Source organism: Acomys russatus, chromosome 24 (assembly GCF_903995435.1).
Source record: "Acomys russatus chromosome 24, mAcoRus1.1, whole genome shotgun sequence".
NCBI lineage: Eukaryota > Metazoa > Chordata > Mammalia > Rodentia > Muridae > Acomys > Acomys russatus.
Window position 1 is genome coordinate 4784351 of NC_067160.1, and position 19614 is coordinate 4803964.

The 19614-nt window shown below is 38.1% G+C and overlaps 1 protein-coding gene across 1 annotated transcript in view; it reads right to left on the bottom strand.

Moving 5' to 3' along the window:
* Nucleotides 1-19614, bottom strand: part of Znf804a (zinc finger protein 804A) — a 200271-nt gene that overhangs the window by 14368 nt on the left and 166289 nt on the right. Inside the window, exon 2 of the mRNA XM_051166225.1 lies at nucleotides 5243-5386. Coding sequence (XP_051022182.1) covers nucleotides 5243-5386 — 144 coding nt within the window. The remainder of the gene's footprint in view (nucleotides 1-5242; nucleotides 5387-19614) is intronic.

A 19614-nucleotide genomic window follows, 5' to 3' on the forward strand; every position in this document is an offset into this window, starting at 1 on the left:
TAAAGCAGGGTAATTGGTTCACATAGTGAGTGACAGGATATTGGAAAATATACCAATCCTTAAAAGAACTCTGTGATTTCTTATATCAAACAATTTCCGATGTTCTAAAAATAATAGCTATTATTCTGATGTAGTGGCACATGCCTTCAGTCCCAGCACTCTGGAGGTAGAGATGGCGGACCTCTCTGAGCTCATGGCCAGCCTGGAATACATAATGACTTCTGGGACAGTCAGGACTATGTAGAGAGACTTTTGCTCATAATAAATGCAAGTAAGCAAACAAAGACACAAACAAAACCAACAAAATAATGGCTATTGTAGAAATGCAACTTAAAATAATGGTCTGTCATAATCAACCTATGATTTTCTGGCACGACGTTAAATTTTCTCTTTGTAGAGAGAATGGTGTGTCCCTCAGCCCGGTGAGGTTCTGCAGCTGTCATTAAGGAATGGCCCCCTGAGTTGTCTCACAGCCTAGAGATGCATAGAGTAAAGTTAGGATCCGTACTGAGGCACAGGATCCGGGAACAGCAAAGGGCTTCACATTGGATATCTGACCCAGAAACAGGCAGGAAGCCAGAAGGCAGACACAAGTCCTTTAGACACAAGACCTAAATGCATCAGATAGAGAGAAGCCTGGATGCTGTGAACTGGTTTAAGCTGGATCACTGCCAGCTTTGCATAGAGCTGGAGCATCCCCACTCCCATGATGCACTTCAGGTCTCTTTGTGAACGAGGGTCTCATCAGCCTGGTTGACTAGAATACTAACCACACCAACTGTCCCTTGGCCTCAGGTAGCACGCTACTCACAGACTTGGGCACAGTTGGAGTCCAGTGACTAGTTCTCCCACCAGGCAAAGAACTAACCCTGGTGAGGTGGACTCAGACTGTGTCCCACCAGCTGCAGTGTGTGAGCTCTGACGCTGTGTGGATCCTTATTTCTGTGAGCACCATGGAAAGAATAGTCCAGCACAGTCTTACTGATCAAAGAAAACTCTTCACAAATAGTATCTTGCATTTCAACCGTGCAATGTGGAGCAATATTGATGTTGTAAGAGAACATGGTAGTAGTCACAGGGCGCTCAGTCTTGGCACTCCGTGCTATTTAGTGAAACTTAACATTAGAAGATCTCAGTGACTGTTATCCCACTAAAGGATCACAGCCCAAGGATGAAGCTCCAGAACAGTTTGCAGGGGGAGAGGGAAGGTGGGAAAACATCCCCATCCCATTAGAATTCTTGCAGTGGTCTTGTGCGTTGACTTTTCCCACCACTATGCCTCCTAAATTATTATGGACCCACATCGACCCAGTGTGGCAATTGGCTGGATCCAGAATCTCTAGTGTGATGAACTGATGGGCCTTTTGGTCCTAGTGGCTGCAGGTAAGACATCAGACTCTGGGGCAGGTCTTCCATGGTCTTTCTTCCAAGTGCTATCAGGAAACAGCTCCTATACTTCTCACCTTAGACCAATAATTGAGTAAAGAACACACTATAACTGAACCACATGAAGGAAGCTATGGGAATAGACTACCCTTGCTAGGGACTTCCCAGGTTCATTGGGAATAGTAGCCAATTATGTATTTGAGTCATATTTGAATTTGCATCGTGTTCCAGAATGAACCAGCAAAAATTGACCAATATCCCAGTTGTGGTGAACTTGGACATAAGAAACCATTCTATACCAAAATAAAGATTTGATTCAAGCTAAAAGAAAGCAAGCAGGATGCTTGGAATTTTTTGGAGGAGCAGGCAAAAGGAAAACCAGATCATAAAGAGTAGAACAAATACCAAATATTTTGTTGTAGATATGCTTCAAATTCTTACCCAGAAGAAAGAACATTCAGGAAACAATGACCACATCAAAAGAGAAATGGTATCAGCAGCCAAAGAGACAGCAACGTATATGAAATAATTTTCAAAAATAAAATAGTGATTCTAAAGAAATTCAAAGAATGAAAAAATCAATTTTAACAGAGAAATCTGAAGTGATAGATACAATTTTTAAAATTATACTAATTTTAGAGCTTAAAATGTACTAAACAGTATAAAACATGATATATTGATCAGAATGTGTTCATAGTCAGGCTATTTGAAAGCACACAAAGAGAGAAAATGACAAAGAATGAGTCAAAATTACAAAGCTTTGGGATGATAGTAAGACTATCTAGTAATATAACCAAAGGAGAATCACATCAGAAAAGCATGACAGAGTATTTTGTTTTATGGACAAATCCAAGAAATATAACAAGAACTCATATTACTGTTAGCTTGTGCAATGTTCAAGGTAATCAGTTTATTTATTAAGTAGAATCACTTATCCCTAGGAAGAGGAATTGTTTAATCAAAACTGTTGCCTTTGCTTGTGTGATCTGAGATCTACTACACACCAGAGGGAAGAAATAAATCAAGGATAGATCCTTAAGCTAAGCTTTCATCAGTCAAGTGTGTAATTGAAGGATGACTTTCCTCCCACCACACCATTCCTGAATATGATTTAGTCAATTGGAAGACGAGAACATTGACAGTTAGATACACTGCACATAACTGTCTCATAGGCACTCAGTGAGCTCATTTCCCCCCTAGTCTTTCCTATTTGTACTATTTTACCTCAATGTTAAAGGAAAGTGGGGGCAAGTTTACATGTTCAAACATATTCTTTTGTTTTTACAGTAATTAAATTTGACTGATATTGCGGGAGATGTTTGACAAATATTATAAATTGATGCTACACCTGACATTCCATTATTAAATAAACAACAAAGTTGTCATGGCAAATATCAGATACATTAGAAAATAAAATCAATGTTTTTAAAATTTTTTAAATAATTTATTCAGATTACATCCTGGTTGTTATGCCCTCATTTGTATTTTCTGTTCCCTCCTTCCCTTTTTCACCCTATTCCCCTTCCGTAGACCTGTGACAAAAGGGGACCTCTTCTTGCACCATACAGTCACAGCCTATCAGGTATCATCCAGATAGCTTGCTTCCTCTTCCTCTGAGTGCCACCAACTTTACTTCCTAGTCGCTACTTTAAATTTATCATTACAGACATTAGCATAGACTGAAAAGTGGATTTATAATTGACAGTGATATTAGTATGAAAATACCAGTAAATAAACTAGGTCATATATATATATCACACACATAGTTAATCAATAACCCTGAGGCATTTCATTATTTTTTTTCCAGGACAGTTAAATCTAGAATGATTAGGTAACGAACACTGCCATCAACGGCTTTCAGATTCTATTCTATTTTCCCATCTGAATGGGAATTAAGCATCCTTCCTGGGTCCTCCTTGTTACCTAGCTTCTGTAGGTGAGTGGACTATAATATGTTTATCTCGTATTATGTGGATAATATCCACTTGTAAGTGAGTATATGCTATGTGTGTCCTTTGGGATCTGGGTTACTTCACTCAGGATGATATTCTCCGGCTCCATCCATTTGACTATAAGTTTCGTGATACCCTCGGTTTGGATAACAGAATACTAATCCATTGTATAGATGTGCCACAGTTTCTTTATGCGTTCTTCAGTTGAAAGACATCTGGGTTGTTTCCATTTTTTAGATATTCCAAATAGCACTGTTATGAACACAGTTGAGCAAATGCCCTTGTTGTATGGTGCAGCGTCTTTCAGACACATGGCCAGGAGTGGTAAAGCTGGGTCTTGAGGTAGAGTTGCTCCCAATTTTCTGAGAAAGCACCAGATTGATTTCCAAAATGGTTGTACAAATTTGCACTCCCATCAGCAATGCTGTCACTTGAGTTTTTGACCTTAGCCATTCTGGTAAGTATAAGATGGAATCTCAGAATCCTTTTGATTTGCTTTCCTTGATGCTAAGGATGTTGAACATTTCTTTAAGTGCTTCTTGGCCATTCAATATTCTTTTTTTTTTTTTTTTCATTCAATATTATTTTGTTGAAATTTCTATTTAGCTCTGTACCCCATTTTTAATTGGATTATATGGTTTGTTGATGTTTAATTTCTTGATTATATATATATATATGTATATATATATATATATAATATGATATTAGTCCTCTGTCAGATAAGGGTTGGTGAAGATCTTTTCCCAGGCTGTAGGCTGTGCTTTTGTTTTAAAGACAGTGTCCTTTGCCTTACAGAAGCTTTTCAGTTTCATGAGGTCTCATTTACTAATTGTTGATCTTAGAGCCTGAGCTGTTGGTTATCTTTTCAGGAAGTTGTCTCTGGTACCAATGAATTCAAAGGAACAGGACAAACTTTGGGCAGGGGGCAGGGAGCCTTACGGAAGACTGCAGAGGACAGATGGTCCATAAGAAGGCCGACAGAGCCAAAAATTTTGGGCCCAGGAGGCCTGTAGAGACTGATCCTCCAAACAAGTACCATGCATCGAGAGGACCTAAGCCCCTTGCTTAGATGTAGCCAATAGGCAGCTCAGTCTCCATAGTGGTGCCATAGTAGAGGAGCAGAGGCTGTCTCTACCATGCTCCCATGCCTGCTCTTTTATCACTTCCCTGTGGCGGGGTGCCTTACCAGGCCACCAGAGGAAGAAGGTGTAGGCAGTACTGAAGAGACTTGGTAGGCTGGGGTCAGATGATAGAGAAGGTCTCCTCCTCTTTGAGGGCTAGGGAAGGAGCATGGGAGAAGAGGAAGGTGCAGTGTGACTGGGAAGAGACAAGGGAGGGGCTATGACTGGGATGTAATGTGAATAATTAAAACCAAATAAGTAAATAAACACGGTCATAAGCCTTATAATATTTTTAGTTGTACAGGACATAAGTAACAATGACAGGTCACTTAATATTCTCCTACTGATGTTTTAGATGTCTTTGTTTATATAAGTACAATCTAAGGAATTTTATATAATTTTTTAAATTGACTAATGCATTATCAGCACAAGTTAAGCAAAGCAAGCCTCCATCATATAAAAGTTTATTTATATTCAACGACTGTCACGTTGAACAAAAATTTTCAAAATGTGAGATATTTGAGTATATTTAGCAGAACATTTTCTGGAGATTATAGCTTTCAAAACAAACATGGAAAATAAAAGACAACAATTTTTGACTTTTTTCAATATTAGGCCATTGTTTCAAACATCAATTTTGCCCTTAAAATAGATTTATCATTACAGAATTACATCTTTAAAATTGAATACTGGAAGAAAACAAAGTAGAAATTTTAGTATAGTCTTAGCAATGTATCCTGAGACAAAAGTTTAAAATGCTTGTTTTTGGCTTATTTTTCTTACCTGCTTGTGGGCATGGTCATATGAGTTAATGTGGTTGTCAAATTCCTGATGCTTATAATACTGCTTGTCACAGAGTTCACAGTAAAAGTTTGCCTTCAGGTCCTCCAGAGCTTTGGCAATAGTGTTCTCCTTCTCAGCATAGTCCTGAAACATAAAATTTCAAGGAAGCATACAATTAAATCTCCCTTGAGTCTACTGTGCCTTGACACTTGTCAACTTTAATACAGTAATTAGAGCTAGAAATAGGAAAAAGGACAGTTAAGAAAATATCAGCAAACAAAATTTGAAAAAAGTATGATTTCAAAAAGCAAAATATTCGCAAATGAAGCCAACATAAATTTTTAAAATACCAGTAGAAATACAAGCAAGAAAGTAAATTAAAGAAAGAAGCATTAACTGAACATAGACCAACTCTATGTCACATTAAAAATAAGATTCCAATAGCGACTTCATTATGCTGTAGACTTCTGAGTCTTAGCTAATACAAACACCTGATGTGGTCTTTAAAAATATATGATATATATAAATATAACACAACTGAGGTAATTTCTTTCTTTAAAATATATATATATATATATATATATATATATATATATATATATATATATATATATATAAGTTTATTGTTCATCTAAAGTGCTCTTGTTTTATCATTGTAATTGACTCTGTGAGCAATTTTATTGAAATTAAATAAACATCAATCTTTAGATAATGAGATACTTTTCAGTAAATTGTTTAAGTTCTTCAACTAAAATGAAGAATGAAAGAAAGAAAGAAAGAAAGAAAGAAAGAAAGAAAGAAAGAAAAGAAACATAATGAAACTGAGCAGCACATAGTATCTATGATCTTTTTTGTAAATTAAAATTGATTGGCAATTCTATCTCCCAGAGGATGGAGAACATAGGCAGAAATGTGAGGGTTTGGATAAGAACCATGAACTGGTAAGGCTTTGGCTATATCTCTGAGACCCTATATATTGTTGTTGCCAGACATAGCACACTTATATCTTAACACACTAGCTGATTTTATTATAACTAAACTGTGTAATACGAGGTGTCATACAAGGGTGCTACATTTTGTCATTTCCACCAGTTCTCCCATTCCAGTATCCCCATGTCACACATCGCTCTCCAAGTCATGATCTTTTATTTAACTGTTGTTCTCACACACACACACACACACACGCACACACACACACACACACACAGACACACACAGACACACACGCGCGCACGCGCTACATTTTCAGTTCTCATTACCAACTGCATTATTTTTCTATACTATAAATTTCTTTAATATTGAAAATAACCACAGAGTTATTTCTCATGTGTTGGTACAGAATGCTCCTAGACACTGAGATTTGAAGATAAAAGGACTTTATAGGCATACCCGTAACTATAGCATTGGTATCGTAGATAGAGGAAGTTCCCCATCACCAGCCAAACTAAACTAACATACCATTAGCTTCAGGTCTGTGAGAGATCTTAAGGGAAAAAAAAAAAAGGTTATGGCTGTAGCCATTACTCAGCTTTTAAGGTCACTGGCTACTCTTTCAGATGATCTGAGTTCAGTGCTCTACACCTACACAGTGGCTCAAAATTTTCTATAATTACATTGCAGATGACCTAATTCCTCTTTGGCTTCTGTGGGCATCAGGCATGAACATAAATGCTGCAAAACACCCATAAATATAAAAACAGGAGTCCAAAAATGTTCAGGTGGATATGTGAAGGTAAAGATTGATCAAGGAAGGAAATCTGATATCCACTTTGAGCCTCCACACATGTACATACAAAACACATACACAATGCCACACACAACATATACATATGTATATATGTACATATATATGTATATGTCATATTTAATTATAATTTAATGATTAACTAAGACTTTATTTATATTATTGTTTATTGTAATGAATATATTTAGGCACAAAATATATAATAAACTTTTCATGGTTTGTGTGGTTTGTCAGGATCTATCACTCATTATCTATGAATGAATACGCCATTCACTCAATGAATTTATGGGAGGTTATTCACTGTTAGACATATTTATTTTTGTTAACCTCTCAGAAAAGGTAAAACTTGTGACATCACTTTTACATATGATTTCATGAATTTAAATGACTGGCTATCCTGTTCCAGCAGCTTTGTCAGCTACTCCCTGATTGTGCTATTCTGTTACTTCTGAAGTTTAAAAGATTTAAAAGACTGTAGAGAATAATAATTTTATCCATCAGCCAAGGACAATACATGCAGTAAACTTCGAACCCCTACCCAGATCTAGCCAATGGACAGGACATCTCCACAGTTGAGTGGAGAGTGGGGACTGACTTTCACACGAACTCTGGTGCCCCATATTTGACCATGTCCCCTGGATGGGGAGACCTGGTGGCACTCAAGGAAGGATAGCAGGCTACCAAGAAGAGACTTGATATCCTATGAGCATATACAGGGGGAGGAGGTCCCCCTCAGGAACGATCATAGGGGAAGTGAGTAAGGGGAAAATGGGAGGGAGGGAAGAATGGGAGGATACAAGGGATGGGATAACAATTGAGATAATATGAATAAATTAATAAAATAAAATAAAAAATTATAATTTTTTTATCTCTAAATGTTAGAAAATATAGTAGAAAAAAAATAATAATTTTAGAAAAATTGTATCCTTCAAAAATATCAATATTAATTTGTACTTGAAGAAAAATATTGTATTTTTAAATCATAATAATAGGTAACATTTATTCATTATTTTTATAGGCTCAGGGACTTATTTAGAATTTGGGTGTGATAATTCATTAAATCCCTATTTAAAATATTAGAATTTTCATTATAATGATTTCCCTGATATTCAACTGAGAATTCAAAAGCTCAGGAACGGTAACTCACCAGCTCCAAGACATAGAGTATATTGTAGTTTAATTCATATTCAACCTTAAACAATATGGTCTATGATATGAAATTATTTTCAATTTTAAAAAAATAAAAGAAGAAGAAAAATAAAGTGACCTTTAAGTGTTCAGCACTCAGATGCAAAGACTTTCTCAAAGTCAGTGCACTCTCTCCTTCTCTACCTTCTCACATTATTCCCATCAACTATGTTAATAGCAGCTCTATTCCTGATAGCCAGAGTCTGGAAACAAACCAGATATTCCTCAAGTGAAGAATGGATGAAGAAACTGTGGCACATTTGCAACATTTATACATTGCATGGAGCTAGAGATGATCATCCTGATTAGGGTGACGCAGACTCAGAAAGACACTCATGGTATATACTCACATATAAGCGGATATTAGCCAAGGATAGACTCACTACAATACAGACTTAGGGAAGCCAGATACCAAGGAGAACTCTAAGGAGGATGCTTAATTCTCACTCAAAGGGCAAAGAGAATAGACACCGGGAGCACTTGCAGAGAAGGAACAGGAGGAAGCCTGCCATAAACGTCTTCTGAAAGACTCCACCCAGCGGCAGGGGGGTGGGGTGTCGAAGCAGATGCTGAGACTCACAGCCGAACTTTGGTATGGAGCACAGGGAGTCTTCTGGAAGAGTTGGGGGATAGAAGGACCTGGAGGATACAGGAGTTCCACAAGGAGACAAAAGGGCAACAAATCCAGGCTAGGAGTAGAGGGGTGCAGCAGAGACGGATGCACTAACCAAGGACTGGCAGGGTGAGGACCTAGCTCCCCTGCTCAGAAGTAGTAGACAGGCAGCACAGTGTCCTTGTGGGTCCCATAATATAGAGAGTAGGGACTACTTCTGACATGGACTCTGGCGCCCACTCGTTGGTTGATCACTTGCCCGGCGGAAGAGGAAGAGGATGCAGGCAGTCCAGAAGAGACTCAATAGGCTGAGGTCAGATGACAGAGGAGGAGGGGTTCCCCCTTTCTGAGGACTAGGGGAGCAGGGAGAAGGGAAGAAGGAAGAAGGGTGGAGCTGGCAAGAGATGAGGGAGGGGACTACAATCGGCATGTAAAGTGAACAAATTAAAAAAATTTCTTTAAATTACAGAATAAGTACTCTAGTAAAGTTAAAACATGACAATATCTTCTCCTTGTTCTTACTAGGTGTCATGAATAAGATCGTGTCCGATAATTTGACCTATCTGTATTTTCTTATTATCCTCCACCTGGCTCTTTTCTTACTTTTACTTTCCTACAACAGAGTTAAAAACATGTAGCTTAGTTCAACTAACATTTCTGTGTAAATGTGAGCACACTGAGATCAGAGGTTTTTGTTCTGTTCTGTTTTGTTTTCTGTTCCTGCTGCATCCCACACATTTTAACAGGGCCTATTCTAGCTGTCTAAAGTCTAGCACAAACTTACATAAGACACACATGGTATATACTCATTTATAGTTGGATGTTCGCCCAACATGGATGTCCTCTGAGAGTCTTCACTCAGGAGGGGATAGGGACAGATGCTCTGACTCACTATTGGACTCCAGGTGAGAGAGGTATGGAAGAATGGGGAGATAGAAGGACCCAGAGGGTCCAGAAACCCCACAAGAAAACCATCAAGGCTAGTGGATCTGGACCGAGGTGGGCCTGCACAAACTGCTACACCAACCAAGGACAATGCATGCAGTAAACCTAGACTCCCTAATCAGATCTAGCCAGTGGATAGATCATTCTCCATGGTTGTGTGGAGACTGGATACTGACTGCCTCTGATATGAACTCTGGTGTCCCCTATTTGACCACTTCCTCTTGGTGGGGAGGCCTGGCAGCACACAGAGGAAGAGGAAGCAGGCTATACAGATGAGACCTCATAGGCTGTGATCAGTGGTGGGGGAGGAGGTCCCCTTCTGTCACAGGTCTAGGGGAGATCTGTAGGCAGTAGAAGGAGGGAAGAAGGAATGGGAAGATAAAAGTGAGGGGCTAACAACTGAGATATAATCTGAATAAATGAAATTTAAAAGAAAAAGAACAAAGATATAGCATTAGCAAAATTTTGAATTGAAAGCATTTGTGAAAAAGAGGGCAGTGCTGTTTCAGAATCCCCCACAGAAATACCAATATGGACAAACGCCAATACTTGAAAATATCTAATCTGAAGCTAATCACACTTTATGTGACAGATTAAAAACGTTGACATGACTTCTTTCAACACCATACACAAACTATGTAATTAAAATCCAGATTTATCAAGATCTGTATCAGCCAACTAAACCACTGTCCATTATTCAGCCCGCCATATTTCCACTTTGATTATCACAGACGCAGACTCTTGGCATACTTGGAAAATTCTTTCCCCAAACATGTGCCCAGATAATCCGATAGACTTAAAACTACAAGCAATGATTCATACCAGGGCACAGAAGCTATACACTGTGAGTTGCAGACAGTACCAAAAGAGACTACTGCAGGGACAGGACAGGTTCTGCAATTGTATTCACCATACTGGACCCCAAAGACTGAAACTTATGGTTATGTCTTAGAAATATGAGAATGATTCCTACTTGATGTCTTGTCACGTCAATGCAGCCCTGTATTACAGGTCTCCTCCTTTTTTCCAACATCTTTCTGATAGAGGTTATGGTCTGTAGGCTCAATTTTCTTAACCAATATATTTTCTTAACAACTTAGTGACCATGCCTATGTGACTTATAACCCGACTAACCAAAACAATAGTAAATGAGGATTAATGGACACAATAACAAAACCTTAAGGATATCAGTTCCGAGGAATGATTTTCCGGGTGTGAGCTGCAGGATTTCTTCTGCTGGAACCAGGGGTAACCAGAACCCAAAACCTCAGCAGGAGCCAGAGCCCCGAAGCCTTCCCCTCGAGCGGTTCTCTCTAGGAGCGCCTTGAAGTGCAGTGATGAACAGCCAAAACTATCCCAAGTCTCCAAAAAGCCCCTGCCTCCAGGTCTGGCTCATTTATATATCTCCTCGCAGAGTCTGTTCACAGGATCTTTTCAGCTGGCAACAATTAAGCTCCTGCACAAGGTGGTTGCTCTTCTAGTGAATTAACCTCACCTGTTCTCTCATGAGACCGTTCAAATCCCACACTTGGGATTCTAAAAAACAGGTTTATCTCTCTTTCACTGGTCCTGCCAGCTGCCATATATCTTCTATAGTCCAATCTCGGTAGCTCCATTCTTCACAGACAGAATATAGGTCTAACCCCGTAAACTGTATTTGCAAAGAGCTCCCCGAGCCCAGGCTTCAGAACAGCACCATGCACAAAGATTCTCACATAGCTCACTAAAGAGCTGGGATTCATCTAGCCCCTAGAGACATATGGTCGACATCACCACACATACAGCTGTCTTTCAAGCAAACCCAATGCTCCAGAAAACAAAGGCTCCAGTTATGTTCATGGTCCACTTATACATGTGTCTACCAACATGCTAAGCTAGATGATATGGGAAAAAAAAATCCAGAATGTAGGTCCTGTCCAGAAACCTAAAACTCAAACCTGTTTCCATGGTTTTCAAGTCCATACATAATCGATCCAGTACCTGTGGCTTAGGCTTTAGACTCATCCTGGTGGCCTCAGGTATTAGGCCTACCCTGGAGACATGTCTGACCTTGAGCCATCAAGTTCTCAACCATGATGCTAGCTAGCTTTGTCTCCTCAAACACGTTTCATGTTGATTGACAGAGATTCAAGTTTTAGCTTTGTATATCTGTTTCACATTTGTGAAACTTGCCTGCTGGGGAACTCCAGAAAAAGGTTGTTAATGTGAAATGACAAGAATTCGAAACTAAAAATAGATGGGCTGGTGAAAGTTTCTTCAGAGGCGTCAATCTGAACAACAGAGCTGAATCTCCATTTATTTAAATATGTAGACAATATTGCAAGACAAAAAGAAATCTGAAAAGCAAGAATGCAACACACTTCCCAAAGACAAAATTATCTTGGAGCTCACTGAACCCAAAGCAAAGGAATTTTATATATACTAACATGATCCAGAACATGAAGCATGTACGTTTTAATAATACATCTCTCTCTCTCTCTCTCTCTCTCTCTCTCTCTCTCTCTCTCTCTCTCTCTCTCTCTCTCTCTCTCTCTCTCAGACACACACACACACAGATAGAGACAGATTAGATAGATAGATAGATAGATAGATAGATAGACAGATAGAATAAGATTGGGAAGATAATGACCAACTTAGAAATTTCACAGAAATTGACTTTATAGAATTCTAAAGTAAAAAGCAACTTCTGGTACTTAAATCATTCGAGCAAAATGAAAAGTGTGGAAGAGAACAGCAATGGTTGAATTGATCACACAGAATGAACGATGACCTTAGGACAGGACTTATGAAAACATTCAGGGGAAAAGAAATGATCTTGAAACAGTGGAAGCAAAAACAAGTAAGGAAATGAAGGCTGTAGCAAAAGTACACGTAAGAGGAAAACTGATAGAAGTAAACACCTTCCTCAAAATCGAGAGTGTGTCTCCTGAGATGGTTTATGGGTTAAAGCTTGTTGGCTTGGACTCAAACCCTAGGAACCATAAGATGGAAAGAGAGACACACTCCTATGAGTTGTCCTTTGACCTCCTCATGCATGCTGTTTTTGGCACCTACACACAAATATCTACATATTTATGATATTGTTTTTATGAGGATGACCCTAAAAATGTGATACTAATTTTTAAGACAATGGGAAAAACAGACAAACTCATCAGAAAGTGAACACTCTAAAAATCAGAGCAGATATAAAGGAAATAAAAACAAGTAAAACAAATATATAAGATATATTAAACTAAAATTTGTGATTTTTGAAGATACAATAATTCAATGGACATGCCTCTATCTGAACTAAGAAAAAAGGAAGCTTGAAATAAATACAATTAGAGGTTAAAATAGAGCAAGAGATTGTGTCATTGATATGATACGTGGATGAGATTCGGAGAAAGGAACAACTACCTGTCATTGTAAGGAAGAATGCATTGTAATAAACAGATATCCCAGGAGGTTGGGGGATTATCAAATTCTGGACAAAGGCAAGACACCAAGAATGACTAAAATGAAGTGATTCAAGACTTAGAATCCACAAATAATGAGTAAAGGAACAGTCACTGGTAAAGAGCTTCATGTTAAGAAGAAGAAGAAGAAGAAGAAGAAGAAGAAGAAGAAGAAGAAGAAGAAGAAGAAGAAGAAGAAGAAGAGATGCTGGTAAATTTTTGATGGATTATGTAACTTAAACAATTTTATATATTCTTACAAAAGACTGAAGGAAATGGAATAATTCTGAATTATTTTTGAAGCCTGGGTTATTCTGATTTCAGCGCTAGAAGAAAGTAAACCAGCAATCCAACACCCCTGGTAAATGTAAGTATACACAGAGTCCCAGCAATGCAAATCCAAAACCACATCCCAGGGATCATCTCCTGTTAGTAACTGAGCCTTCTCTCCATGATATAGACATAATTTATCATGTGGTGACATGCATATTATGGGACTAACCAACCATCTTTTTACTTAAGGACCGCTCTATGGAATGGAATCTCTACCTGACTCTTTTAATGAGGTCAAGAACCTGATCTAGACAGATCATGGACCCTAGAGAGAACATATTACAATGATATTGACAACACGCTAATATGTCATACATCACAGAACACTCATAAGATAAACTATTTCTTGCAGTAGATATTTTGAGACTGAAGTTACACATGGTTTTGAACTGCCAAATGAGTGCTAGGAATCAAACCCATGCCCTCTGCAAGACCAACACATGCTCTCAACCGTTAAACCTTGTCTCTAGCCCATCATAAAATATTAACAGCAAATGACAACAACTTTCTTATGACTAATCAGCTAATTTCAACTATTGGAGAAATAGCATATTTTCTATGTTAACATTTTCTCTCACATAAAATGACTATGGACTTCCCAGCATTCTCTTTCAAAATACAGTCTTTTATAGCTCCCTTAGATACATTCCTCATCAATGAGATTCACCCAAGGAGACCCTCAAGCCCAGAGGATCTGGACCCAGGGCCACTGCACAAACTGATACACCAACCAAGGACATTGCAAGCAGGGAACCTAGACCCCTGTTCAGACATAGCCTACGAACAGCTCATTCTCCATGTTCGCATGGGGAGGAGAGCAGATACTGCCTCTGATAGGAACTCTAGTGCCTGTGATTTGATCACTGGCCCAGAGGGCCTGCCTCTCAGGCACACAAAGGAAGTGGCTGCAGGCTATCTGGATGAGATAAGATAGGCTGAACTGCATGGTTTGGAGGAGCTCTTCCCTCCCCGCCCCCTGTCAGAGACCTAGGGGAGGGAATAGGGCAGAAGAGGGAGGGAGGGTGGGAATGGGAAGATAAGAGTGAGGGGGATAACAATCGAGATGTAATGTGAGTAAATTATAATAAATAAAATATATCTTTAGAAATACTCCCCCTTGAAATGTTCTGGACTTGTTTCCCACATCAGTTATCCAACAGAAGGTTTCGGGAACTAAGCTTCTTCTCTTCATTTAAGAACTTGCTTTGACAGCAGGTAGCCAAGAAGAGACTTGATACCCTATGAGAATATATAGGGGGAGGTAATCCCCCTCAGGAACAGTCATAGGGGAGGGGAATAATGGGAAAATGGGGGGGGGGAGGAATGGGAGGATACAAGGGATGGGATAAACATTGAGATGTAACAAGAATAAATTAATAAAAAATAAAAATAAATAAAATAAATAAAATAAAATAAAATTAAAATTAAAAAAAAAAAAGAACTTGCTTTGATTGTGATCTTTCTGACAAGCTACAGTTTAGTGGATTAGTAACAGTGGTATTATTCTTGTGTTCAAATCATTGATGTTTGCTCATTTTCATTAGGATAAACATCCACCCAACTACAGATAGAGTGCTATTGTGTCCCAGGTAGAGCTCAGTCAACATTCTTCACTATTCTCATATATCATAAGCAAACTAAGTTCCTTAATGTTTCCACAACTTTTTAAATTTTATATTCACCTTTATGCTAGGATTTGTCATTTATTCTCCTTAGAATGTTCTTACACCAGATGTTCACATGAAACATTTATTTACCTCTGCACATGTCTGCAAAAATTTCCATTGGCTTTATGATCTTCTCTTCACCTTGTTTCCAGAAGAAAAAATTCTTTACTCATATATGTGTATATATATGTATACACATATATGACCTAAAAATATAATATATATCATATATATGTCATATATAGATTTTACAAACCAAAAATATCTATATAAATAGATTCTAAAGTGTCAAATTATAGCATATAAGTGATAGTAATTGAGAGTAATTGTTTCACTTTAGAAATCTCCTAAATTTATAACCAGTAGTCATTTTCTCTGAAAGCTGGAAGAAAGGCATGTAATGATCTAATGCTTATTTGTGACTTTCTCAGCTGTGGCAGAAGTCTAGAATGAGATTCTAGCATTTCTCAGTAAACTCATTTGTGATTTTAGCTTCAGTTACTCTGAAAATAGAAGCTGAGACAATGAGCTTAAGTGGCTTATTTTAACCACATGAGTTTAAGTAGTTTATTCCGGATCTCAAGAAACACTGAACAATTGTGGCAAGGGTAAAACGCTGACAAGGACTCTGGCTTCCGCTCTGGATTAAGGGGAACTTGAGATACATCATCGGACCAGGACACATAAAATCTTCCACCTTCCCCCGCCCCAGCCAGAAGTATCAGGGAACAGAGATCACAGCATGGATCATCACTTAAAATGTTAGGAATAGAAACATTTTCAGAAAGGTGCAGCAACTGATATTTTTACTTTCATCAGAAAACCCTAGAGTCAAATTGGGGGTTTTCCAATGTTAACTTTGACAAAACAACAAACAAACAATTGTAAAGCTCCTAACTGCAGGGCATGGCTGCCATGCCCTGTCCTCTACGTAGAGGTGGGGGTTTCCCCTCTCCTAGAGACCCTTCACTACATAACCCAGATGTTTTGACTCCCCTGATCCCCTTTTCCCCTTTCCCACTCTGTCTCTCCTCTCCCCCCCCAACACTGCTGTGCCTCTCTCTTTCCCTCCCTCCCGCCACCCATGCTGCGCCAATAAACTTGTATTTATATAATATAGCTTCATCTCTCCATTAGCTCATTCCATCTTAATCAATCAATAATCTAATGATGATCTATTATATTATGAGACAGAAACTCTTAATATTTACTCATTTTTTAATATTCTGGGCTTTCGTTTCATAACTCCTCCTATATTCTCATAAAAATCAACAATGCTTCTCTCTCTTCCAAACTTGCCACTGCAGAAATTTAGCTCCTATGTATTATGTTAGTTATACATTATTCCAAAGAAAAAAAATCATGGGAAAGTACAAAGTTCAAGTTGAATCCAGACCAAAGAGTCTTTAAGCATATAAATCTGCTTCAGAAAATAGCAAAACACAGTTCAATATATAGATGAGTGACCAAAAATTCTGTGATCAATTGCCCAGTCACCTCAGCCACTAATCCATTATACCTGTCACAGTTTTAAGAAAAGAGTGTTTGTATTTACATATTAATTTTTAAAAATTGGCACCTTGTAAGGATAGATGGAATATGACAATAAGGGAATAGAAAAATTAAGTAAAAAGAAAATAAACTATCCAGGCAGTGGTAGTGCATACCTTTTTTCCAGGACTCTGGAAGCAGTGACAGGCAGATCACTGTAAGTTTGAGGTTAACCTGGTTTACAGAGCAAGTTCCAGGACAGCCAGTGTTACACAGAAAAACCCTGTCCTGAAAAACCAATCAAATAAACAAAAAGAAAACAAAACAAACAAAGAAAAGAAAGTGAATGAAAATGTTTAAGTGTACATATTGTTCATGATATTATAATAAACAATTATAAAGATGTATAAGTGGATTATTATCAAACTGAAACATAAGAAGGAAAAATAAGGAAACAAATAAGCAGAAGGTTACCCTGGAAGCTATAGGTAGCACTAAAATGAGAAGACACAGAGGATGAAGCAGAAAAAAAAAATGTGACTAATAATGGATGATAATTTTCCTGGATTAATAACCTTAAACCCAACTATAGATTTAAGAAGCTCAGACAAAAGCAAAATTATAAATAAGAAAACCATATAACAAGTGTATGTGTAGGTCAATCCAAGCACCAAGGAAGCAAAGGTTAAAATTGGAATGCAACTTTAAGAAAATAAAGCCATAACATTCATCAGAAACTATGCCAATAAGAAGAGTGGAGTAGAATATTCAAAGCTGAGTGGTGGCAAGTAGCAGTCTCTTGCATCTCCAAGAATATGAATGAAATCATCTGGCATGCACTCTGCTGCCCATGATTTGGTCACTGCTCCTGGCAAGATGGCCTAGCAAGCACACAGAGGATGGGGATGCAGGCTATACTGATGAGACCTAATAGACTATTGCTAGACAGTTGCAGTACGAACGCACGCCCCTCCATCAGAGGTCTACGGGAGGGGAATAGGCAGAAGAGAAAGGGAGGGTGGGAATGGGAAGATAAAAGGGAGGGAATAACATTGGGATGCAGTGGGAATAAATGACAATAAATAAAATATTCCTTGAACAAAGAAGGGAAACGCAGGCGTCAGGTGTCTAAGGTCAAAATGAAGTGAGATGCATGGGCCACAAGCACATCATGCTAAACAGTGAGAGGCCAGACAGATTGGAGAAATAGTGAATGTAAGATTTACAAGGAAACAATACACTTCATTTAGAGTGATGAAGAAAGGAATGAGGAAGAGAAAACAATTTTCCTCACTCTACACTGTCTGAATACTAACTAGATTTCAAACAACCCAGTGTTTTAGGTGGTGTGCTAGGAGGATAGATTGGGGCAGATCACGAAACTGTACTGCAAGACCTAAGAAGCAGAAGGACATGAGTTGTGATGGATAAAGTTAAAGATGCAGGGCAGAATAGTTTTAGTTGATAAAAGGACAGGGTATTTACTGAAGGTGATGACTAGTAGTTATCAGAACAGATCAACTAATTACTTTACGTATCTCCTTTAAAAAGAGAAAACTATAAAACAGTAGCTACTGTGACCTGGGGACACCCCTGATCAATCTTTGAAGCTGATTACGTTTTAATCAAAATGAATTTTCTAGAGTTTAATTATGAGTTCATATTTTCTAACCTTTTCTTACACATATTTTATTTAACTGCATTTATATTTTTATAAATACATTTATATAATTCATGTATATAGAAACGAACAGTGCTTTGGGAGAAGAGGAAATTCAGAAAACACAATAATGAACAAAATACATATCAGAAAAATATGGTTACATAAATATGGAAGTTTAAAACACCTAATATTATGTACGGTGTGTGTGTGTGTGTGTGTGTGTGTGTGTGTGTGTGTGTGTATGTCTGTGTGTGAGGAGTGGGGAGAATTGGGTAAGTGCTCCTGTACTGAGCTACATCTCTTAGGTCCAATTTGCTTAATATAAACATAAAACATAGAACTCTAAATGTTAAGAATGAATTTTATTAACTTTCGCCTGCATGACTACAAAGGAAAATTACCTTGCTATGAAAATAAATAAGAAAAACTAATAGTCAGCATACCTTTCCACTTTATTCATCCTCTGAAATATTTTCTAAAACCCGAGTGTGACCCTGTAGGTGTCCACCACTGAGCCTCCAAATGACTCACACTGATTGGCGTGGTGTCGCAGCTTCCTAACAGGAGGAACAACACGTGTGGCTGCTGTCCTTCCCATTGGTGCCCACTGGCCTGTCCGTGTGGCCAACTCCACTTAGTCTTGAATTCCAGAGTGGATGATAGTCTGTGTGTCCCAACACTGTTAGCACAGCAGGGGAACACCATCTTGAAAATGATCATATGTTTCAGATATCCATAAGTAAAGGAATATTTTGTTTTAGAAAATGCATTTATTTACATTGTTAAATAAAACTTCTAAGTTTGAGAACACAAAGGAAGAAGGACTCAGACTTGCCACACAATAGAAAGCGTAGCAGGAAGACATTAAGCTGAATTCTGTGTAAGATGGGGACCGGATGAGAACAGAGAAGATCATTTACCAAAATGGCAGAGGCCTTAGCTGGCACATGCTGAGCTAAACACTGACCCTTTCTATGCCTGAGATATGCGCCAGGTAATAGGAGGTTAGCACACTTTAGACCACTAAGTAGACAAATAACATCAGACCAAGTAGCAAATGCTCATTTACATTTAAAAAGGAGTGGAAATAAAAATAAAAAAGAAATTTACTTTGTTAAGATGTTAAATATAATTAAAATACGTTATTATAAAACTTTTAATTATGGTATAGTTTAAAATTACCTCAGCTGTTCAGACAGTGTGTTTAAAAGATTTGCATCGTGAATACTACATTTATATTTATGAGATTGTTCAAATGGAGCATCGATGGTACTGCAAGCCTAACAAACCAAAC